Source organism: Chelonia mydas, chromosome 7 (genome assembly GCF_015237465.2).
Source record: "Chelonia mydas isolate rCheMyd1 chromosome 7, rCheMyd1.pri.v2, whole genome shotgun sequence".
Classification (NCBI taxonomy): Eukaryota; Metazoa; Chordata; order Testudines; family Cheloniidae; genus Chelonia; species Chelonia mydas.
In genome coordinates, this window is record NC_057853.1 from 20,364,568 (window position 1) to 20,389,517 (window position 24,950).

A 24,950-nucleotide genomic window follows, 5' to 3' on the forward strand; every position below is an offset into this window, starting at 1 on the left:
CGCCGGGATAGGCGGAAGGGTGGCCGGCAAAGCTCCGGGTCCTGCCTGCGGCCCCGGCTTCCCTAACGGCTCCTCCGTTGAGCTGCGACCGATTGAGGTCGCTCTCAGGCTCTCAATCAGGCGCGGAGTCGGGCAGCCCGGGGTCCTTCTGGGAGCGGAGTGAGAGGTCGTAGCGTGGCGCGCCGGCCGCCGCTGGTTCAGGCGCTGGCGGGGACGGACGGGTCGCTGGCTGGGTCAGTCAGTCGCCGCGGGCCGGAGCTGCGGAGAGACCACCCCATCCCTCACCATGTCCTACTGTAGGCAAGAAGGTGCGTGGCGGCGGGAGGGCCGGCCCTCCCCTCAGTGCTGGGGGGGAAGGGCCTGCGGGGACGTTGTGTGAAGGGCCCGCTCTCAGGGGCGGGGCGCGGCTTGGGGGCTGCGGGCTGGGGAAAGAGAGCGCGTGAGGCGGAGGGCAGCCACGGTGACCCCGCGTGGGGTGGAGGGCACGCGGAGCCGCCTTCCTGCCCGCACGTGGGGGCAGGCGGCGCCCTGCGCAGCCGTCACGGGCAGTACTCCTTCGAGGGCCATAATTCACGGGTGCAGTGCGGCTGGCTAGCCTCGGGGGTTGTAAAACCAGCAGCCCTTCCCCCGTGTTTGCGTTCGGTTTTCTGAGCCTTTAGGGTTTGCTCGTGTCCCATTTTCATTTTTTTCCCCCCTTCTCAATCATGGCCGCTAGGGGCTTCTTTTATTAAAAAAAAATACAGTTGAGTCTCTTCATTCCAGCAATTGCGGTGTTAAGAAATACATCGCCTATCATGAGATTTGTGATAAAATAATGAGAGTTGATCGCTCACTGGCACAAGATGTCTCTGAGGCCAGAGGTTTAGTAGGCATCAAATAAGGCTTAGGCATATGCACGCATGGTAAAAATACCCAGTTATGCTACAATGTAAAAAATAAAACCCTTGCACTTTGCAGCATAAGCCATTTTATAGCAAGCGTTAAATAAGAACCTACTCTCAGGGCTAGTCTACGTGGTGCCTCAGGGTGAATTCTAAAACATGCCAACGTTCTGCCCTAAGCATTGCAGGATTCATACCCCTCTAGTGCACGTTGCCACACTGTGTAGATGAGACTTAATTGTCCACTATCTGTTTACCTTGTACCTTCCTGTGAAGGGCTGGTGCTGTCTGTGCTGGAGATGCAATACTGGGTTATATGGACCACTCATTCAATCTGGCACTGTAATTTCTATGCCAGATTGCACTGTGGTTGTGCTAGCTCTCACTATCTGAGCTGGGTCAGTACTCAGATGGGAGAACAAGGAAAACCCCAAAGCTGCACAGGATGGTGTGTAAGACATACCGGGAGCATGCCAGTTTGGCTCCACATTGATATCCTAGTATGGCACTACTGGGTGCGGGCTCGAGGGTGGGGCTAGGGATGATGGGTTTGGGGTGCAGAAGGGTGCTCCGGGTTGGCCGGGGGTCTCGGGGTTCGGGCGCAGGCTTACCTCGGATAGCTCCTGGTCAGGAGTGCAGCCGGGGGTACTAAGGTAGGCTTCCTGCCTGTCCTGGCACCAAGGACTGCGCCGCATCCCAGAAGCGGCCAGCAGCAGGTCCAGCTCCTTGGCGGAGGCTCGAAAGCGGCTCTGTGTGGGTCTCACCCACAGGCACCACCATCCCCAGCTCCCATTGGCCGGGAACCGACCAATGGGAGTGCAGAGCCGGTGCTTGGGGTGGGGGACAGCGCATGGAGCCCCATGCGCACTCTCCCTCTCTCCCCCCTCCTCCCCCCCCCCCCCCGGCCTAGGTGCCGGACCTGCTGCTGGCCACCCAGCTCTGAAGGCAGCACAGAAATAAGGATGGCAATACCACAACTTTCCTACAGTAGCCAGATTTCACAGTCTGTGACATGTTGTTCATGGCCAGGAATTTGGTAGGACCCTATATATCATACCTACTGCTTCACCGCTATTCACTAGGCCAGTAACCCTGTCGAGGAAGGACATTAGGTTGTTTTGGCATGATTTTTTCTTGAAAAATCCATGCTGGCTATTCCTTATAACCCTGTTATCCTCTAGGTGCTTACATATGGATTAATAATTTGTTCCAGTATTATTCATGGCTGCAAAATTTGCTTGACAGGGTGGAGTGTTTGCAGTCATGCACTCTACAGTGTTTGAAATAGCAATTGCCACAAAGACACTTCACACATCTAACTGGTATATTTCAGACACATCGAAATGAAGATTAGTAAATATTTCACCAAACGTTTATACATCTTGTAATTTGTATGTGTCCACTAATGGCAGTCATGTTACCGAGAGCTAGGAAAGCCTTAATTTCTAATCCTACCCTCCCTGTTGATTCACTGTGGTAGCTTCAAGGAAATGTGACATAGAGGAAGGCTATTGTATATCACCCTTTCTCTTCCCTCCCAAATGAAGGATTATTTCCCAATGAAGTTTCCAACACTTCCTTTTGGGAGACTGTTCTGCAGTCTCATAGACTTCAGTTAGAAAAATTTACCCTGAGAATCATCCTAAATTTCCCCTAAACTTTCCATTACTCTAGTTTCAGAGTAAAAAGAACAGGAGTACTTGTGGCACCTTAGAGACTAACAAATTTATTTGAGCATAAGCTTTCGTTTTACTGGCTACTGTAGGGAAGTTGTGGTATTGCCATCCTTAAATTGGTTAGTCTCTAAGGTGCCACAAGTACTCCTGTTCTTTTTGTGAATACAGACTAACACGGTTGCTACTCTGAAACCTGTAACTTTTCAATGTCCCTGATCTTCAGTGAAATGAGCTGTGACCTTGGGTTACAAATTAAGAGCTGCCAGTTTCTTGTTTAACTAGATTGTAAACAGGATATATACAGAGGTGCACCTGAGTTTTAGTTCTTATGGTAACTCAGTTGCAAAAATCAATAAATTTTTGACAAGTCACAGTCAAGACTGCCTAAAAGTACTACCTGCTCTGTAGCAAATTACCTTACATGCATATTAGAAAGAAACTTCTCCACAAAGAGCAGTAATTCTTAAGGTCACCTTGACGGTAGCCATGCTTGCCAAGATAAGACTAATCACTTAGAATGCTTCAGGGCATAAGATAAACTCCTCCCTAAACCCTGTGGTGTCTGCCCCACATCATCTCCCAGCTCCAAATGTACAGCATTGTGGAACTCTACTCCAGTGATGTGCACCCTAATAAAATCTGGCTACAGCTGATTAGATATATTATGGGGTTTTCTAGCTTTCTCTGTTGGAGGAGGAATATTGGACTACATGAATAAATGGTGTAATGTGGTACATAGTTTCTTAGTAATTGACTGATGGTCATTGTTTTTTCTATGCTAAACTTTAACCAGTGCTAGCTAGTTAATATTTTAACTATTAAAAAAAAAAAGGTTATCTGGTGTTTGACATCTGGGAAAGATCAGTAGGAAGCTAGTTACTTTGCTTTTAAGTTATGTTGCATCTTCAAATGTGGCGAGTGCGATAGGGGGTTTGCAGGTGTTCTTAGCAAGCCAGTGGTGCCTTATAGCTCTGACCTTTAAAGCTCACCTGAAATTAGCCACTACATTTGCTGTTTTTAGCTGCCTTAGTATATCCTAGCGGAAATCCTGCCTATATGCCTCAAGAGAATATGGTTTGGGTCCTGTCTTTACTGTCTAATGGGACACTAAAGTTCAATGCAGAGAAACAAAATGAATTCTTTGCATCAGTCTTCATGGCTGAGGATGTGAGGGAGATTCCCAAACCTGAGCCATTCTTTTTAGGTGACAAATCCGAGGAACTGTCCCAGATTGAGGTGTCATTAAAGGAGGTTTTGGAACAAATTGATAAACTGAACAGTAATAAGTCACCAGGACCATGTGGTATTCACCCAAGAGTTCTGAAGGAACTCAAATGTGAAATTGCAGAACTACTAACTGTGGTATGTAACCTATCATTTAAATCAGCTTCTGTACCAGATGAGGAGGATAGCTAATGTGATGCCAATTTTTAAAAAAGGCTCCAGAGGTGATCCCAGCAATTACAGGCCAATAAACCTAACTTTAGTACCAGTCAGATTCATTGAAACTGTAGTAAAGAACAGAATTATCAGACACATAGATGAACATGATTTGTTGGAGGAAGAATCAACATGTTTTTTGTAAAGGGAAATCATGCCTCACCAATCTGCTAGAATTCTTGAGGGGGTCAACAAGCATGTGGAAAAGGGTGATCCATTGGATATAGTGTACTTAGATTTTCAGAAAGCTTTTGCTTAAGAACCTTTGGTGAGGGACCTTGTCAAAGTAAGCTGTCATGGGATAAGAGGGAAGGTCCTCTCATGGAGCAATAACTGGTTAAAATATAGGAAACAAAGGGTAAGAATAAATGGTCAGTTTTCAGAATGGAGAGAGGTAAATAATGGTGTCCCCCAGGGGTCTATACTGGGACCAGTACTGTTCAACATATAAATGATCTGGAAAAGAGTGTACACAGTGAGGTGGAAAAATTTGCGGATGATACAAAACTACTCAAGATAGTTAAGACCCAGGCAAACTGTGAAGAGTTACAAAGGGATCTCACGAAACTGGATGACTGGGCAACAAAATGGCAGATGAAATTCAGTGTTAAAAAATGCAAAGTAATGCACCTTGGAAAACATAATCCCAACTACACATATAAAATGATGGGGTCTAAATTAGCTATTACAACTCAAGAAAGAGATCTTGGAGTCATTGTGGATAGTTCTCTGAAAACATACACTCAATGTGCAGCGGCAGTCAAAAAAGCTGACAATGTTGGGAATCATTAAGAAAGGGATAGATAATAAAACAGAAAATATCATATTGCCTCTAGAAATCCATGGTACGCTCACATCTTGAATACTGCGTGCAGACGTGGTCGCCCCATCTCAGAAAAGGTACCACAAAGAGAAACAAAAATGATTAGGGGTATGGAACAGCTTTCATGTGAAGAGAGATTAATAAGACTGGGACTCTTCAGCTTGGAAAAGAGATGACTAAAGCGGATATGATATGATGTCTATAAAATCATGACTGGTATGGAGAAAATAAATAGGCAAGCGCTGTTTACTCCTCATAACACAAGAACTACTGGTCACCAAATAAAATTAATAGGCAGCAGGTTTAAAACAAACAAAAGGAAGTATTTCTTCACACAATGCACAATCAACCCGTGGAACTCTTTGCCAGAGGATGTTGTGAAGGCCAAGGCTATAACAGGGTTCAAAAAGAACTAGATAAGTCCATGAAGGATAGGTCCATCAATGGCTATTAGCCAGGATGAGCAGGGATGCAAAACTGTGTTCTGAAGTGTCCCTAGCCTCTGCTTGCCAGAAGCTGGGAATGGGTGACGGGATGGATCACTTGATGATTATCTGTTCTGTTCATTCCCTCTGAAGCCCCTAGCACTGGCCACTGTTGGAGGACAGGATACTGGGCTAGATGGATTATTGGTCTGACCCAGTATGGCCATTGTTATATTCTTTTATAACTTTAATTCTGAAAGGTCTTTTCACATAAAGGGTCCCTAATTTTTTTTAGTGTCATTCCTAGGTGTCACTGAAATACAAATAATAGTGGGTCCTGGAGTAATTTCTAACCCCAAGTCCATTAATCCTAACAGTTGACTCAGAATCTCTGATAGATGGACACCTATGGTAGCCTTGAATCCCTTCAATGGGGACCCCTGTACATCTCCCCTGGCATCAAGTTCTATTGCCTAACTGCTCTTATAAAGATGTGAATATTTTTCCTAAATTACCCTGCTGTATCTTAAGCTCATTATGTCTTGCTCTGTCCTCGTTGATTAATCAGAATAATTGATTCCTGTCCTCTTCATACCATCTTTTATGTATTTGTAGACAGTTATCCTGTCTCGCCTCAGTCATCTTTTTTTTCTAGATTGAACGTAGCCTGATTCTCTTAACCTTTCCTTGTAGGTCTTATTTTCCAAATCTTTTTGTCATTTTTTAGCGGCTCTCCTCTGAACACTCTCCAATTTGTCGTTTTTAAAATGTGATGCCCAAAACCAAACACTGCTCCAATTGAAGACTAACCAGGGTCAAGTAGAGCAGACTCATTAGCTCTTAAAATGAATGCATCTGTTTACATGCACAACAGTTCAAAAGCTCGTACCGTGCAGCGGCTTTGTAAATGGCTTGTTTTGTCTCAGCTTAATCCTTTTTCTGAACTCTTGCTTTTTGTCTTTCCTTAAAATGTTAGGAAAAGACAGAATTATATTCGTGACCAAAGAGGACCATGAGACACCAAGCAGTGCAGAACTGGTAGCAGATGACCCCAATGACCCTTATGAAGACCAAGGTCAGTAACATTTGGTAAGAGGATGGTAAGACATATATTTAACAATCTAATATATTTTTGTGGCTCCCATTTAAATTAGTGGAGTAAGTCCCCAGAGAATCTCTAAAAGCTAGGTCATTCTTTTTCCTAATGCAGTACCATTAAACTTACTCTTTAACTTTAATTTACTTTTTACTTTTAAATGGAGACATAATCCTTGTCTGTGTGTGTTCCCCTCTCATGTTATCTGGACCAGTGATCTACTCGGTCACTCCAATCCTTGACTCTGGGAGCCAGCCTCACCCTGCTTTGCTGTGAAAACCCCCATTCCTGGGCTGTTCACGCACAGCCTCTAGCATGTGAGTTGCTCCTTGGATTGTGCAACCGAATGACACTAGCCAATATTTCAGGTCCCAGACACAACCCTAGGAACCTCCGTCTTGCAGTGTCCAGTTATGCCCGCTGGACACTGCAAGCTTTTATGAGTTTGTCAGTTTAACAAAGAAATTGATATGCACCAGGCTTGTTATCCCAGGGGGAGTCTCTGACACGCTTCAAATCAAACACACTGCTTCAGGTAGAATAAACAAACAAATTTATTAACTACAAAGGTAGATTTTAAGTGATAGGCAAAAAGTCAGAGTGGTTACCAAAATAAAATAAAAGCACGCAGTCTAAACTCTCAACCCTATTAGACTGGGCAACACCCCACTGGATATTGCAGTCCTTAATATACAGGCTTGTTCCTTAATATACAGGCCAGTCTCCTCTGTTGGAGTCTTGTTCTCTTCTCAGTGTCTTAGGGCATGGCTGCACTTGCAGAAGTAGAGCTCTGGGAGTTAAACCCGCCTTCAGAGAGCGCAGTAGGGAAAGCACTGCAGTCTGTCCAAACCAACAGCTGCAAGCGCACTGGCGTGGCCACATTTGTGGCACTTGCAGCAGCATTGGGAGCGGTGCATTATGGGCAACTATCCCAGCATGCAACTGACTGCAGCGTGCTTTTCAAATGGGTGGGGTGGGGTGGAGTGTGTTGTGTGTATGTGGTGGGGAGAGTGTGTCAGCATGCTGTCTTGTAAGTTTAGACCCCCCCCTCACTCAAAGCAAACAGTAAATGTTTGCTTTTTCTCAGAGCTGATAAGCAGCTGGCTTCTCCAGAATGGAGCTTTGAAAGGGCATTTCCGCATTCCTGCAGCCGATTTCACAATAATGACAAGAGTGGCCACTTGACTTTCGGGGATTATGGGACGTTTCCAGAGGCTGATCAGAGCGCAGTAAAGCAACACCTTGTTCACACTGGCTCCGCAGCGCTCCAGCGGGGGCGCAGCAAACATTATTCCACTCGCCAAGGTGGAATACCAGCAGCGCTGTAGCCGCGGAGTCAGAGCACTCTATGTGCCTTGCCAGTGTGGACAGGTAGTGAGCTAGTGCGCCCGGGACTCCTTTATTGCGCTGTAACTCGCAAGTGTAGCCAAGCCCTTAGTTGCTTGCAGTGAAGGTGGGGACAGGAGAAGGGCCCAGTACGTGTCCACTCTGTCTGTTTTATACCCTCAGTCCATGTGCTTGGGGAGTACAAGTCCAGGCATGTCTGGGGGGCATTGTTGAGTCTCTCCACGCAAGGTTGAGCAATTCCCCTGGTGTGGCCTCATGCAGGTGAGTCATTGCATTGTAGCTCCTTTGCTGGACAATGGCTGTTGATGGGTTGTTTGACGCCCAGCCTGGGCGTTGGTTACTTTCCTTGCTTTTGCCTCTGGGGAGCTAATATCTGGCTGATTCCCCAACTTACAGCATGTTTTAGTGACCACCATACAACACACTTCTCATAACTTCATATGCATTAATGATACACATATATGGATAGAGAAATGACTTTCAGCAGAGCATAACCTTTCCCCTGATACCTTACAAGGCATGCTTTATATGTGAGATCACAATTATATGAAAATGAGGAATATGGGCGTTACAGTACTCTCCTCCAAAGACAGTTAATCATGTCTTGAACAGGTCTAAGAGGAGGAGTTAACACAGTTTAATTCCATACAGTAGCTTAGTGTTTCTCTAACTTCTTTATTCTGCATGTTTTCTAATGGTCCCACCTTCAGCCTCAACTACTTCAGTCCCTCTCCAGTCCTTCAAAATGTTTAGTTCTGCAGACTATCACACATGCAGTTTGTTGCAGTAGTGGTCTGAGATTCTTCAGAAATCCCAATTAGTGTGAAAGTGACTTACACCCATGACTTTGTCATGTTCTACACCCAGTAACCCATTTCAACAAGTACTAAAACTGTTTTTCTCCTCCTGTCACATAATGACCACTCTAAAGGGATCCAGTTGTCACTAATGCCTTAAGAGGCAAGTAATTTAACATTTGCAGTTTGGAACTGAAGTTTGCCAAAATATCATGCAAGATAAACCAGTACTGGTGCTAAACCGTTCACATCTGCAAGTGAACAAATTTAAGAACTCTCTGCTTTTACTATTGCTATTTATTCTGCTTTTTGTGAGACACAATAACATGGGATTAAGCCTTGTAAAATCATGGTTGCCTTGGGCAAGTAATCTTTTTTTCTTAAAATCGGTGAGTAAAATATCTTAGTTTATAGTCATGGTAAAAGCTGAGTGGATATATTTTGACCCAGGCTAATAAATGTCCGTGAAAATTTAAGACTGGATTTGGGATTTATTGGATTGCTTTTATGTTCACCAGGCACAAAAGGCAACTGTTTGAAATATGAGTGCCAGAAGTTGGGACCTGAATGGAAACAATCTCATTTTTAGAGGTGCTATTACTATTCACAGCTCCTGTTGAAATCATTTGGAACTGTGGACACTCAAGCAATTCTGAAAATTGGTCGCTTTTATTTGCGTGCATAAGTTCAGGTACTCCAGTTTGAAATTTGGCTGTAATGTCTACTTCAGTTTGCATGAATTGAGGTATACTAAGTATGAAGTCTTGTTGCCTCCAACTTTGACTGAAGTTGAGCTAAGTTGTTTCTTTTCCCAGCTGAAAATCTGCTAAACATACAGTAGTTAGCAGAAACTCTGCCCCTAGCATTTTAATCTCCAGGGGGCAGTATTCACACATCATTTAGCACTCAGAAAAGGATATTGGTGGTACAAACAAACATACAGTACACAGTCTAATTTGAACCATCTTTTCCTGTATAATTAAACTTTTTTGTTTTCATACATAGATTTGTGCTAAAATGAGCATGCATTACATACCTGCACAGATTCTGAACCTGTTTACAGCAGTATTCAGAGTGAACAGTTGTATCTGAACACATCCTCACCATGGATCCTTTGACTTTTGTAATGATCTAAATGAAAATTGGGACAAGGGAATAGAGAAATCTTTTGACTTTAGATGCTACATGTATGTCAGGTGAACAGACTTCTTTCAGATAGAACAGTAACTTACCAGACTCCTTCCCATAGCATTCTTGATTCAAAGTCAAAAGTTTCTCTTGAAGTTTAGGACAGTACGGTGAGAGATGCTCTGTACCCCAATCTCTCGGCCATCAGTCACTTCACCCACTCAGAAGGCTGCTAGAATCTATGAAGTGGGGCGATATTCTGAGGTATTGCTCAGTAAGGATGTGATAGCATATGTATGTTAGAACATTTAACCCTGGTGTGTGCAGTTGTTTAACCCAAGACATTTAGTATTAGCCCAGTATCTGTGAATTTAAGACAATGTTATGTTTAGGTGGTAGGTTGAGAGAACAGCCCATGTGGAACTTCTTGTGAAAGCTAGTAATAAAAGATGATTAAACATAACTTCACAGTAACAGGTAAGTAGAAACAGACATTCTTACACAGTACTTGATGATGTACCTCAGATATGGTGCTCAAAATAAGTTTAATTGGCTTTCTCAATATATGGGACTGGCAGGCTTGGTGTGATTGAGGTTAACCTTACACCCTTTCTGAGATGAAAAAAAATAGCTGGTTTCCCCCTTAAACTTTCCAGTGTGTGTGTCTTTTTTCTGAAAGATGTGTTGAAGCTAAAGTTTAGTGTCTGTCAGGAGTTCCTTTACCCCTCATATTTTCAGGCGGGATGTGTTACTGGCTAAGAGCCAATGCTCAAACAGCAGATTTGTTTTCACCAATCTGCACAATAAGATTTGTCAGCATCTCCTCTATGAAAGCAGTGCATCAGCTTCTAAAGATTTCAGGTAGAATCTGGCCATGAAATCCAAACTATTTGCATCTGTTTTTCTTCTCAATTTATGTCTGTATATACAACTCCCTGATTATGGAGAGGAGAATAGAGCCCACAGTATCTACAAATAGTCAGTTCTGTAATACAGTTGACCCTTATATGAAGAGCATGTTCTGAGAGAAATTTATCTGATCAGCCAGTTATTGTACTCTGTGGAAAAAACAATGAGGAAATGTATTTAAATGCTGTCTCAAAATTTTAGAAAAAGCCGTTTTCTCTTAAAGTATAGTGTTAATAGCCTGTGATCTTTTTCATTGATCAATATAGTGGTGGTAAGATCCCAACTCCCTTCTGCCTGGCCTGTCTCTCTTCTGCAAAACTAGACTGCCAAAAATAAAGATCCCACCACAATCTCACATCTGGAGAACATATAAGCTCTTGGAGATGTTATAATGCATATTAACAGTTCATAGACTGATAAGTCACCTTACGTGGTGTACAACTGAACAAAAAAGACTGCTGCTTATATTGGCAAATTCTTACATTCATGCAGTCTTGGGATATAGGAAGCTGCTTCAAGTCTTCGAATATCTCCCGTTATCATTGTAAAGACAGTGTGTTGGAATTTTTTTAAGTGACACTTCTTCTGCACTAGAAGTCATGTCTTCAACAACCAGGGCTTCTCTAGTAATGGGGTGTGTGAATTTAAACTTGCCTTACTGGAACTGAGCCGTAACAGTTCATGATATTTTGAGTTATGGTCCAGCAAGCCAGTGAGGTTTGCTGTATTGTCAGTGCCAGATCAAAAGAGGGAAGAAAAGGATCTCTTGGCGTTGGTGTGATGCAGAACAGCCATGCAAGTGATTCGAACATGAACTCTGAGCATAGTTGTTCTCTTGGGACATGTAAGGACAAGTTTCTGTGTTGTTCTTTCATGGCAGTGGTTGCACAAATGAAGTTAGTATGTCATAGAATCTAGATCCTTTCCCAGTTGGACAGCCTGGGCAGAATTTTAAGGTGGCCAAGACAACTCATCTGGAAGGGCCAGTGAAATTGCCATGTTTATGTTGGATGTGGAGGGGCTTTGGTGGGAGGGAGATATGTATCCTCTCACAAAGCAGTAATTCCAGCACTTTAGACCGCCTGCTAGCTGTACTCTGGATTTATATTCCCAATTTGGCCTATCCAGGCCTATTATGGGTGGGGGAGGAGAGAGAAAAGGCCAGAAGCTAGTTGTGTTGGGGAAATCTTGCAATGAAAAGGATATCTTATCCCTGTCCTTTCCATTAGAAATACATATGATCCAACATGAAAGTGGTTTTTGCATTAAATACTGTAGTATGCTTTTTTGAATATGCCGTGAGTTGCTGCCAAAATTTAAGGGTTTTCTCAAAGTTTCTCACTTCAGTTCTCCAAAGCTACAACAATAAAACAATCAAATAAAAAAAATAAACAATTCACATATCACAGATTGCAGTTATATCTGAGTGGAGTGAAATCTATGGAGAGGAAAGACATGGGCAAAACATTTTGAAGCATTGTAGGGCAGGAGCTCTACAATGTGTGGTTTTTATTTATTGTGTGGTTTTTATTTAAAAGAAAATTGGAAAAGTCTTTAGCCGATCATAAAGTAACATGCAGGTTTTTTAAATTTAGCTTATACTTTGAACAGGAGATATGATTTCCAGTGTTCAACTTCTGTGGCATAATTCACAGTAATGGCCCTTTTGATCTTTTTTTACTGTACTATACACAGAATAATCACATTTAAGGAGGAATATGATTATTATATAAATGCCTTAATCTGCACTGAGTCCTAATATAATGTAAACCTTTACATTTATGGAGAATGTGATCATTATTTTGCAGCCTTCCTAACACATGGTATTACAATGCAAAACATAATTGTTGTTGTAGCTCTAGTTGTTAAATTCCTCTTTTAAATCAAAGATTATCTTTATTAAGTTTCTGATCAATAGTTTGCATAGGAAAATCCTAATTATATGCTGTTTCTCTTGGGTAAGATATAGGTGTATTATTCTTCTCCCCTTCTACACTGTCAGTTATGAGGATTCAGTTACAATTATTAAAATGTCCGGAGCCCACTTTCTAAGCTAGAAGTATTAAAAGTACAATGGGCAAAGCTGCAGATGATTCCCAACTAAGTGGGATGGCAAAGTGTGTGAGAGATTTTAATTATAGCTTTTAGAACATAAAAGCTGTACCTAAAGTTACATTGTGTCTCTCATTATAACATCCTTTCTTCGCAGGGGTGGGCAGGGCAAATTGCCTAAGAATCTCTTCATCAGCATTTGAATTACAGAAAGATGAAAAAATATTTTTCCCAATCTAAGACTTTGCTTTTTGCTTCCACAGTGCAAACAGATGAACATTACAGGTGTCGAATTTTTCAGGGTGACTGTTCCTAACTGAGGACCTGTTCCTATCACTTGCAAAATCTATATAATTTAAAATTGAGAAACCTGTTATAATTGTTTTTAAATAGTTTGTGCATGCCAGGTGACTTTTGTGAATGTTACAGGACTGTTAGCATAACTAATGTCTTACGTAGAAAGAGTTAATCACAAAAGATTCTCAATAAATAGATTTCAGTGTAAAAGCAGTTCTGTATTGAAATAATTGTCTAGTGGCAGGAGTGGTTCCCAAAACTGCTGGTGAAGGCACAGGTCCTTCCCTGAAATTTCCCATTACACAACAAACGAGGATCATAAACAGACCAAAAAAAAAAAAAAAAAATTCAGCGGAAGGAAAGGATGCTACAAGATCAAGTTGGGTACATGTCTTGACAGTTCCATTAACTTCAGTGCTTTTGTGGGTTTTTTAAACTTTTCATAGGTGAGACAGTAGAAGTGAGTTTTGAGGATAAATTTATGACTTGACTTCCTCTTTGCACTGCAAGAGAGAGTTGTGTGGCTTTCCAGTCTTGCTAAAGAAACCAGAAGAGCTTTTTAAGCTCCCAGTCTTCAATAACTTAATTTTGAAGAGCCTACAAGTTCCTCAAGGCTAATTGTTTTGGGGTTTTCCTGAGGTTTTTTTAATGGGGAGCATGTCTGAAGAGGATTGAGAAACTAAAATGTTAATATTTTGAATTTAAAATATTCAAAAGTAAGGAAGTTAAAACAAACGTTCTCCTAAGAATGTTAACTCCTTATCATTGCACCTTTTGCAATTTATATTCCTGTGTTTTAAAGGTGTACAAAACATAAATGTTAAGTGCCCTTATAAAATATACAAGATATGCCAAACTCATATTCACTTCTTGCATTCTGGGCATTTTAAATTTGTAGATTCCAATGCCAGAAGGGACCATTGTGTTCATACAGGCTCACCTCTGTGTAACACAGGCCATAGAACTTCCTCAATATAATTCTTGAGTAGATGTTTTTCTAAAAGATATAATCTTAATTTAAAAATTGCCAGTGATGGAGAATCAACCATGACCCTTGGCAAATTGTTCCAAGGTTAATTATATTCTCTGTTAAAAATTTATGTCTTTCCAGTCTGAGGTTTTGTCTAGCTTCAGCTTCTGGCCATTGGCTCATGTTATACATTTGCAAGATTGAATTACCCATTATCAAATATTTGTTCCCCATGTAGTAGTTATAAACTATGATCAGGTCACCCTATAACCTTCTCTATGTTAAGCTAAATAAATTGAGTTCCTTTAGTCTGTCACTATAAGGTGTGTTTTCTAATTCTTTAATCATTCTCATGGCTCTTCTCTGAACCCTTTCCAATTTATCAACACCCTTCTTGAATTATTGACACCAAAATTGAACAAAGTATTCCAGCAGAGGTCACACCAGTGCCAAAAACGGAGGTAAAATAACTCTTTTTCTACTCAAAATTCCCCTGTTTATGCATCCAAGAATCGCATTAGCCCTCTTGGCCATAGAATCGCACTGGAAGCGCATGTGCAGTGACTCTATCACAACCCCCAAATCTTTTTCAGAGTCACTGCATCCCAGGATAGAGTCCCCCATCGTGTAAGTGTGGCCTACATTCTTTGTTCCTAGATATATACTTAGGTGTATTAAGACGCATATTGTTTGCTGACGTCCAGATTACCAGGTGATCGCACTTGGTCTGTATCAGTGACCTGTCCTCTTCAGCATATACCATTCCCCCGATTATTGTGTCATCTGCAAAGTTTGTCAGTGATGATTTTATGATTTCTTCCAGGTCACTGATAAAAATGTTCAATAGCCAACAACCAATCTTTGCGGGACCCCACTAGAAACACATCTGCTGGATAATGGTTCCCGGTTTGCAGTTTGAGACCTCTCAGTTAGCCAGTTTTTAATTCATTTAATGGGTGCCAAGTTCGTTTTATATGATTCATGTTTCTTAATCAAAATGTCATGCAATACCAAGTCAAATGCCTTAAAAAAGCTAACAGAATGTTGGGAATCATTAGGAAAGAATGAGACAGAAAATATCATATTGCCTTTATATAAATTCATGGTACGCCCACATCTTGAATACTCCGTGCAGATGAGGTCGCCCTATCTCAAAAAAGATATATTGGGACTTGGAAAAGGTTCAGAAAAGGGCAACAAAAATGATCAGAGGTATAGAATGACTGCTGTGAGGAGACATTAATAAGACTGGGACTTTTCAGCTTGGAAAAGAGATGACTAAGGGGAAATATGATAGAGGTCTATAAAATCATGACTGGTGTGGAGAAAGTACATAAGTGTTAGTTACTCCTTCTCATAACACAAGAACTAGAGGCCACCAAATAAAATTTATAGGCAGCAGGTTTAAAACAAACAAAAGGAAGTATTTTTTCACACAACGCACAATCAACCCGTGGAACTCTTTGCCAAAGGATGTTATGAAGGCCAAGGCTATAACAGGGTTCAAAAAAGAACTAGATAAATTCGTGGAGGATAGGTCCATCAATGGCTATTAGCCAGGATGGGCAGGGATGGTGTCCCTAACCTCTGTTTGCCAGAAGCTGGAAATGGGCGACAGGGGATGGATCACTTGATGATTACCTGTTCTGTTCATTCCCACTGGGGCACCTGGCATTGGCCACTGTCGGAAGACAGGATACTGGGCTAGATGGACCTTTGGCCTGACCCCATATGGCCATTCTTATGTTCTTATAACGCCATTGGATGATTTTAAAAAAATGATGCCCAGCAGAACGCCACTTAAAAGCATTAATAAAGGAAAGACTTTAGAGGTGCAATAGATAATAGATATACAAGCTCACATTACAAGCCAACTGCAACAAAAGTCAATATTCCAAGAATGAATTTATAATGTTAAAGGGAATCCTAATGCAGATCTCTGCATCTCTGATACAACCTAATTATAGGCACTTAAGTAGGTTAGAGAGGACAAAACATGTATTACCATAAGTGCAGACATTTTTATTTGTGGCTGTGATATCAATTTCCATTATCTAAGAGGGTTTAGGTTGGGTGAGCTCTGCAACGAATTGCCAGCCTAAGCCCTGGATCTGTTATGATGCCAATTGAGTGGTTTTTGAGCGTAGCCTCAACTAGTATTTAACAGTAGGTCTGGATTAGAGGATCAATGTGCTGCAGACTACCTCCAGAAGAAAAAGTGCAACTTTCTATTAGTTCAGAGATTACATTAAAAAAAAAAAAAATCCTTTCCACTTGCTTCATGTAAAAGGATGTCCTATGTGCCCCTAGAGGTGTCTGGGTAGAATTCTAGCTAATATACTATATCACTTTTAGTGTAGGGAGACTCCTCTGTGCCTCTGGTCCACTGGGAACAAAGCTCTTACTCTTGTTCAGCTTTCTTTTAAAATGTGGTTTCTGTGCAGTTGGTATTAGAAGCTTGTGTCTTTTTAATGATGAGATTAGTGGAGTTATACCTATTTTTCTACTCTTAAAATATCCAGGAGTAAGTGCCAAAGATTCATGTGTGGAAAGTCATAATTTACAATTGAATTTTCTATATCACCATGCAGTCTTGAGTTTCAAAACTAATAATTTCTGTTTCAGATTGGAGGATTATATGACAAGGAATTTTATTACTGCAATGCCCTGATCAGGTTATTTTCAGAAAACTTTTTCTATGTTCTTAAAGCATTTGAGACACAGCCAGGTATTTTAACAGTTGATATTCCGTAATTTCCCTCAGTGACTTCAAATTCTAGTTTGGTCTATTTACAAAGCAAAACCATATTTATTTTACACTGCAAGATCAACTTACATTCTTTCTACTTTATATCATCCCTAGCAATAGAGAGTCTTCAACAGGCTGTCCACCTTTTTTTATGACCTCCTGCTTTCTCTCCCCCCGAACCCCCAGCTATAGTTTGCCAAAGATGCCATGATGTACTGTACTAGCTACATCTTGTCCATGAAAGAGAGTGAATTTTTTCCAGCAGGATAAGTGACAATTCTGTGAGCATGTCCAAAAGACCTATGCATGACGATATTCCAGTCTTTGGGTAGTAAATAGCACTTCCAGCACAGAAATGGTATAATGGGGACTGTGCAGTTTACTACTAGGCTTGGTGTAAAGCAGATAGTCTGAATTCAGTGCCTTCTGGGGTGCTGAACCAAACCCACTTTGCTTCAGTTGTAAATGCTGTTTTCTCCTGGCCTGATCTGGTTGAATGGAAGTGAACTCCAGAGACTCACAAGATTCTTGAGCAAAAAATAGTAAACGTTTTAAGTGTGTATACGACAGTGAGTGCTTAGCTATTTTTTTCCTTCTTTGTTCATTTTTGTTTTTAAAAATAAAACATGAATTGTGGCCCTCGAGCACTTGGGGTAACATAACCTGTAGGCCCTGTGCAGATAGAATCTTCAGAGAGAATCTTAAACTCTAAGAAGTCTCTCCTGAGCATGTGCAAACTTCAAATAAATAAAGAAAGCATATAACTTAGCCAAATCTGGGCAGATTTCCACAGGGACCGCAAAAGACACATCCCTGATACAAAGGCCACTGCCCTTCCAAATTTCAAGTCCCTGTTACAAACATGGAGTCACTAAAGCTTTTCAAAGAAAAAGTCACCCAAATTTTTTTAACATGGGCAAAACATCTTTTCCTAGCCTTGTTCTCAGCAATGGCTGAAGCTTTATGGCTTAAATTTTCAAAAAATAAATTCGACTGAGGCAGACACTCATCAAGGAAAACTTCAGTTCAAACAGTTAAAAGTTTGGCAACATAGTAAGTGACTGAAAACAGGGACTTATAGTGGTAAGTATCAGGCGACCTTAAGTTATCGTTTTCTTGGGGGATGAAGGCTAGTAGCACAACCGATAATAACATTACCAATTTACTTTATTTTATTTTTTTTACAAACTTACTTTTCTTGATATTGTTAAGCTGTTTAACTTCTTGCCTTCACGTTTTGTGTTTTCATTCCTAGAATAGATCTTGATATCTTTTTCCTGTGATGATGTCATTGTGTCCTCTCTTCTGTACATTGTCTTCTCTGTTTCCTTCCCTATGATTTCTTTATTCTCCCAGAGACTGAACTGGGACGTGAGCTAACCTCTCCTCTTTCCCTTTCTCAGCAGTGAGTCATACAGATCAGAGTTGAGGCACAGAGGCTGGGCAATAAAGGGTGGCTTGCACTGCCACTGTTGATTCTGTACTGGTTTTGTGGATATAATAAAGAACCTCAGACTTCAGTGCTGTCGCCCAGTACATTTCATAGAACAAAATTCACCTAAAAACAAAGAAGAAAACCTATAGGACACCTAATTTTTATTCTGTCTTTTGTCTTTTTGTTCAGGATTGATATTGCCGAATGGAGATATCAATTGGAATTGCCCGTGCCTTGGTGGAATGGCTAGTGGTCCCTGTGGGGAACAATTCAAATCGGCCTTTTCCTGTTTCCACTATAGCACAGAAGAAATAAAGGGATCGGACTGTGTGGACCAGTTCCGGGCTATGCAGGAGTGCATGCAGAAGTATCCAGACCTTTACCCCCAAGAAGATGATGAAGAGAGAGAAAATCAGAGCAAAGATTTGGAAACTACTCCTACAGAGGCTGCGGTAGCCAAAGAGGAGAAGGGATCTAGCTAATGAAGATGCATGGAGGCTCTTGTCTCCACTCCTTAAAATCAGACACATGGACATTTTGAAAAGTGTCTTCTTTTGAGTCTTCAAGAAGTGTTTCACCTTTAATGTTCTATACACTGTATTGTATGAAATAACTTATTACAGGAGCAGAGACCTCAGCCCTGTGGTCTTAAAAGTAAACACTGCAGAAAGAGCAAGTCTATATGTATGTACTGTGTAAACTGTTAGTGGGTACAGCCACTGCTTTAAAAAAAAATTTTCTCCAGTTCTCAGTTTGCAGATTGGGTTGAATAATGTCTGTAAAAGTATAAAACATACTTTTGTCAACCAAAAATTTCCATTAGCCAGTGTGTCAGGTCTATATCCATTTCAGTTCATTCTGATCAGTAGTTGTTCCTTTTCAATGTGTTCTGTGCTGTTGATAGGAAAAGCATTTTGTGGAATTTCTTAAAGCTTCTCTGCCGGGGAGTAGCCCTTAAAGTTGGAAAGGAGCTAAGCTTAAAAGTTGCAAACGCCATAATTTCAAATGGCACTAAAAGGTATTGGCTGCATATACTACTGATTCCAGGTAAAGACTTCCTGAAAACTAAAGTTAAAATGTGTGGCTTTTTTAATGTTATGAATTGAATATGGCTCTTGCCTTTTGAAAATGGTGGTGTGCTGAGCAGTTTTTGATAAAACTATCAAGTGAATGGGAAGAATGCTGATCACTGTGTTCCTTTGTTCTGAAAGCCCAGCTTTTGGGGTCCCTCTGTTAGTGCCTGTTCCTTCTGTATAGACATGTTCTTACAATATGCCATTGACAATAAAATTGAAATGTTACCCGGAGTAACACCCTCAGAGCAGATATTGTGACTTGAGCAGATATTAAAAAAGCAAAATCTTTTTACCTTGCTTAGAAGCGTGTCTCATTGTTCTTACTCACCTCCCAGAAGTCCATAGTGGCTATGAAGCAACAAGAACCTCTTGCCATAATCCATGAATCATGTGAAGTTAAGTATATGTAACATGAAAGATATGATGATTTCCTTTAGACTTGTATATGGACAGTATATTATAAAAATTACATTGGATTACAACTTGCAGGTCAAAGGGATAATACATTTACCACTCTCTCCACTAGCAAAGAGAAGACCATGATAGTCAATGTGATACTGAAGCCTTGGGTAAGATCCCTTTCATAATATGAAAGTACCATGTGTAACTTGCCTTCACGCTCATTAATCGGTTGTTACCAAAATATAGCAAAGTACATTTTACAATAGCACTAATTCGCTCCAGCAGGTGTGATAATGTTTAGATACTTGCCTCCCTTGGCTTCATCACTCAACACTGTTGATATGCCCTATATCAATACTTTGGTTTAGTGTTACTTTTTTATTAATGACAGGTTTCAGAGTAGCAGCCATGTTAGTCTTTATTCACAAAAAGAAAAGGAGTACTTGTGGCACCTTAGAGACTAACAGATTTATTTGAGCATAAGCTTTCGTGAGCATCCGATTTTGTGAGCTGTAGCTCACAAAAGCTTATGCTCAAATAGATTTGTTAGTCTCTAAGGTGCCACAAATACTCCTTTTCTTATTAAGTTATTTCAGTGTAAATGGACCTATTTATTCTCTTCTGCTAGCCTCTAAAGCACTGTCTGCCCTCTTTGAATTTCAGTAGTAGTTGAATCTTCATTCAGGATTAGGTAGTTGGTAATAACTCAGTCCTGGGGGGCTGGATAGCAAGTACTCTGGGCAGACTTTGCATTTAAAAGAAGCAAAGTGTGCAAAAGTTTGTCTGTGCATGAAACAGTAAACAAAACAGATGCCAAGTTAACAACCTGAGAAAGTGGGCACAAAAGTGACAGTGATAAACCTTGATGACTAGGCATTTGGGTCATGAAGAAATGAAATTTCAGACAAACAGAAAAATACTGAGCACTGATAACGAATCACGTGTATCTGAACCTTTGTTTTTCAAAAGGAAACCCAGCTTGTGATTTGTTAAAGGAATACCAGAGTGTGAAGGAGTGCTCTGTTCTCAGAATTGCTTGCCTGTTGTGCTTCTATGGTGTGCTTTTCTTTCCCACGCTGCCTTGTCACCTTGCTGCTTTAGGATTTATTATCTGTAACTGAGTATTTGAAGCATCTGTGTACTGAATACAGAATGGATGAGTTCTAGCCTTGTATTTGTGTTGCATCTCAATCCATACTTCAGTCCCTTGTCAGCCTGTCCCATACTGTCAAAAATCATTATGTATTTGTTCCTAGTTGTACCTTCTGTATGCTGTACAAACAGGAAGGAGCATATAGTCCTTTCCTCAGAGAGCTTACAGTTTTAATTTCCTAACTAAAACAATGTCAACTTTCAGTATACAATTTTACAATTAAGAGTAGATTGGGTAACTTGTCATAAATTAAAACTAAGTTGCCTCCTGCCATTTCTAATGGCATTCTAATGCCATTTCTATTGTTCGTAATTTCTTGTTCCAGACTCTGTGCGCTGTCGAAAAGTTACTGTGTTCTACCCCAGTGCATTACACTGGATGATGAAAGGATTGTTGTATTTACAGCATATAGCTTAACGTACTTTAGGGTTTCTTTTGGCCTAAATTATCTGTAGTGAGATAGTGCCTAGGAGTCCCAGTCATGGACCAGCACCCCATTGTGCTAGGTGTTGTATTAAACAGAAGAAAAGGATGGTCCCTGCATCAAACAATCTAAGTAAAAATTACAAAAGTTTCTATATGTACACAAGATGTGTAGATAGCCAACCACTTTTAAAAGCTCCTGAGTATTTCATAAAAGGGAATTCTGGAATTGCAGGCGATGATGGTTTACCTTTTAAAGAGAACTCAATAGAAGTTTCTTTCTTAACCAAAAATCTAGAAGTTAGTGGCTAAAATAATTGAGCCACCACTCATTCTTCATGCTGTCCCTTAAAATGCAATTACACTTTGAAAAGTGGCTCTAAAAATGGAATAATTACACTTTTATTTTTCAGTGACTTGCAGATCAATTCTGCTCAATTTCCAAAATTTTCTTTTTTTGACCATTTCTAACTGCCAGCTCTACAAACTGCACTTGAGACCTAAAAGTCTGCTAAAGGCTTATTTAGTGGAGAGTGATGCACAAGCCAAAATATAGTATGCAGTTCATTCTGTGTAGGTTCTTGCACTGCTTTCCTCGTCATGGTATGTGGGCACAGTACTCTGCTGTGTTAACAGTAGTAAAACAGTGTAAAAAACCCTTGCTTTTGGGATTTAAAATCCATTAGTCATATAATGTATTTTGCACTTATATAAAAGGTGGTATGGGGGCTCACTAACAGAGCAGATGCTTAAATATTACTATTTTACAGCTGAAACAATTGAGGCACAGAGAGGCTAGCTGACTTACGCGTAGTCTTGTTGTCACTGGTAATTGCAACTAGAATCAGTCTCCAGAAGAGTTCTCTCTTCTGATTAATATCCATGTCCTTAGAAATATTAGAAAAATTGTATGAAGAGCCTGCCTACTCAGGATAGGAAGGAAACTTCCTAGTTTTAAATGGATGATTACCACTTGATGATTATCTGTTCTGTTCATTGCCTCTGAAGCACCTGGCATTGGGTCACTATTGGAAGACAGGATACTGGGCTAGACGGACCTTTGGTCTGAGCTAGTATGGCCGCTCTTATGAGGAGAGAGGGACAGATAAAAGAAACAGCTGAGTGTTACTGGGCTGCAGATCGTTGCTATAACCTTTCCTTTACTTTATATGTTAATATGGGTATTTGTGCAAGGCTGGTACAACTCCATCATACTACACCTTCACCAGTACTACCTTTTATTGGTGCTGTTTCTCTTTTATACATGCACGCTCCAATTTAAACCTGTAATCAGTCAAGGCTGTTTTAAGAAGTAACAGATGATAAAATGCTTCTCAACATTATGTGGTAGGCTGGTGAAATTGTAGACAAGGGGTCACTTTTATTAGTTGCTGGAGATAGAATATAGACCTGCATGTGGCAAATATTGCTGCTTTTTCAATTTCTTTTGTTTACTACTTTTAACAATATGTACTGGATCTCTGCCACAAACATACCTTATTTTTTTTAAAGTGGCAGATCTTCAGTGTCTGATCTGGGATATTCCTGAGCTTGTTTTGCAGGGCCCTAAAGGAATTGTGGACAAGTTCTATGTAAATTTATTGCATCACATTTATCTTTAATTTGTTAATAAAGAGCTTATGAGTCAGACAGTAAAGAAGACAAAGTGAAGTTGCTGACCTAACCTACACATGAATAAAGATTTATGGTTGTCTACCTGGACTGCTGACATCTGACTTAGGGTTTTAGGTATGACCCATTTCCTCAGGCCTTGTCTACACTGGCACTTTACAGCGCTGCAACTTTCTTGCTCAGGGGTGTGAAAAAACACCCCCCTGAGCTCAGCAGGTTTCAGCGCTGTAACGCACCAGTGTAGACAGTGCCCCAGCGCTGGGTGCAGTACCCCTTGCAGAGATGGGTTTTTTCGATCGCTGGGCGAGTTCTCTCCCAGCGCTCTGCCGTGACTACACTAGCAACGCTAAAGCATTGCTAGTGAAGACGTGACCCTAGTGTCTTTCCTGAACAATTCCTTTTAAATATAATAAACAATTACTGATTCAATTAACCTTTTTTTTAAAAAAAAAAATCTTTTTGAGAGACATAACAATACACCTAAATGTTTGGAATGAATTGTCTGTTAAAGGGTTGCCAACAGTTGCATCCGTTTTATGCAGTCTTAACCAGACAAAATCTAGGTCAAAAAGTCTTTGAAGGACTTTTTGTTTGTTTAATAGTAGGTAACATCCCTCTCCACCCAGTTACCTCCTTTTAACACCAATCTCCTTACAGGTTTTGATTGAGAGGTCAGGGTTCTGCCTTCATCTCAGCAGGGTGTAACTTCCTTTTTTTCTTCCCATATGAATATATTTGGCGGTGCCTCCACCCCCATCATGCCTCATTAGCAAGATCACCAGGGCAGCTTGGCAGGAAAATTCTAACCACAGGATAACCCCCCCTTACTTCCAGATAGTTGGAGACTCCCAAGAAGTAACCCAAACACATGCAATATATTCAACAGAGTAATTCTTTTAAACATAAAATAAATGACAGGGTAAAACCTACTCTGAGTCAGCGGTGCCATGATAATACTGATGAATTTCCCCAGTCACATGACCTCAGAACAAGAGTAAAATTTAGTGTCCCATTGCTACGTGTACTTTGCGGGGGCTCTTGATGACCTGTGAGAACAAGATCATCTGTAGCAGCAAAGCAACTTGGCTGACTTGGTTCAGTACAGTCCACATAACTCTCACATGGGTATAAGATGGTAAGTCCCTCCCCAAGTTTAGTAGGCCACAGATAATAAAATCCCCAAACCTTTGCCCCCTGGCTTGAGGACACAATGCAGGGGGACTATCAAACAATTTCCCTGATTGATAGTACCCCGCTTAGTCAGGGAAACTGTTTGAGAGTCCCCCGCTTAGTCAAACAGTTTCCCTGACTGACTAAAAGATGGTGTACTCACAACCCCACAAACGATCCTCTGGTTCAGAGATGAATCATTCTCGACTCCTCAGCAACTAGTTGGTAGGCATCTTCTTCATGCAGGAATCAAGCTGTTTCTGTTCCTAAGATTTCCCGTCACCACAAAGGGATGTAGTTGCTCTAGTAAAATCTGAACTCCAACCTCCTACCATAGTGCTCACATACACTCACAGCAAGTGGGCAGCCCAAACTAGCAGCAAGAGCAGTATTTGCCACATGGTAACTGAGTGGATCTAGGGTGCTGGAGGGCTAACTCACCTGGCTGGGTAGGGAGTTTTCCCGACAAAATTATATACATTGGGGAGTCACCTTGAATGGGGAAAGGACCAAGCTTAAGACTTGCTGCCAGGTATCCAGAGGCCAATTCTCGGGCCCCCTGCATGCAGGCCTGGGACTCAGGACCTCTCACCACATAGCAAATCCTGCTTTTGCAGTGGCTGGCTCCTGACTCCTCCAAAATGGCTTCTCCCCTCTCCAGTGCTCCCACGGTAGGATATCTCACTTCCTATTGATCAAGGTAGCTCTTCTTACCAGGCTTTTTTTTCCTCAGTCATTTGACTCTACCTCCCTCCTTTTTCTCAGTCACTGCTCCTCCTCTTAGCAGGCATACTGGTGGCTATACAGGCACCCTGCTATCCTCCCCCTACCCAGTGGGCGCCCCAAATAGTCTCTCTCCTCTCTCCCTCTTGGTTGCCTAGCAGACTGCCTAGTCTGCCCTTGGCCCCCCTTCCTCCCAGGGACAGCATGCCTCTCCCTGAGTTACAAGCACAGACAGCCAGGAACCAAGTAAGCTCCTTGGGGGTTACAATGGGACTTTTGAGGTTTATTTAATCATATCTTTTTTATAACGCTGTACATAGGTATTCCTTTTTAAAATATCTAACAC

At 41.2% G+C, this 24,950-nt stretch overlaps 1 protein-coding gene across 1 annotated transcript; it reads left to right on the plus strand.

Annotated features, from left to right (window-relative positions):
* Positions 1–168: 168 nt before the first annotated feature.
* On the plus strand, positions 169–19,398 carry CHCHD4 (coiled-coil-helix-coiled-coil-helix domain containing 4). Its single transcript, XM_007059956.4, has 3 exons — positions 169–308; positions 6,222–6,320; positions 18,215–19,398. Exons 1-3 carry the CDS (start codon positions 287–289, stop codon positions 18,505–18,507), a joined length of 414 nt encoding a protein of 137 aa, XP_007060018.1. The 5' UTR covers positions 169–286; the 3' UTR covers positions 18,508–19,398.
* The last annotated feature ends 5,552 nt before the right edge of the window (positions 19,399–24,950 follow it).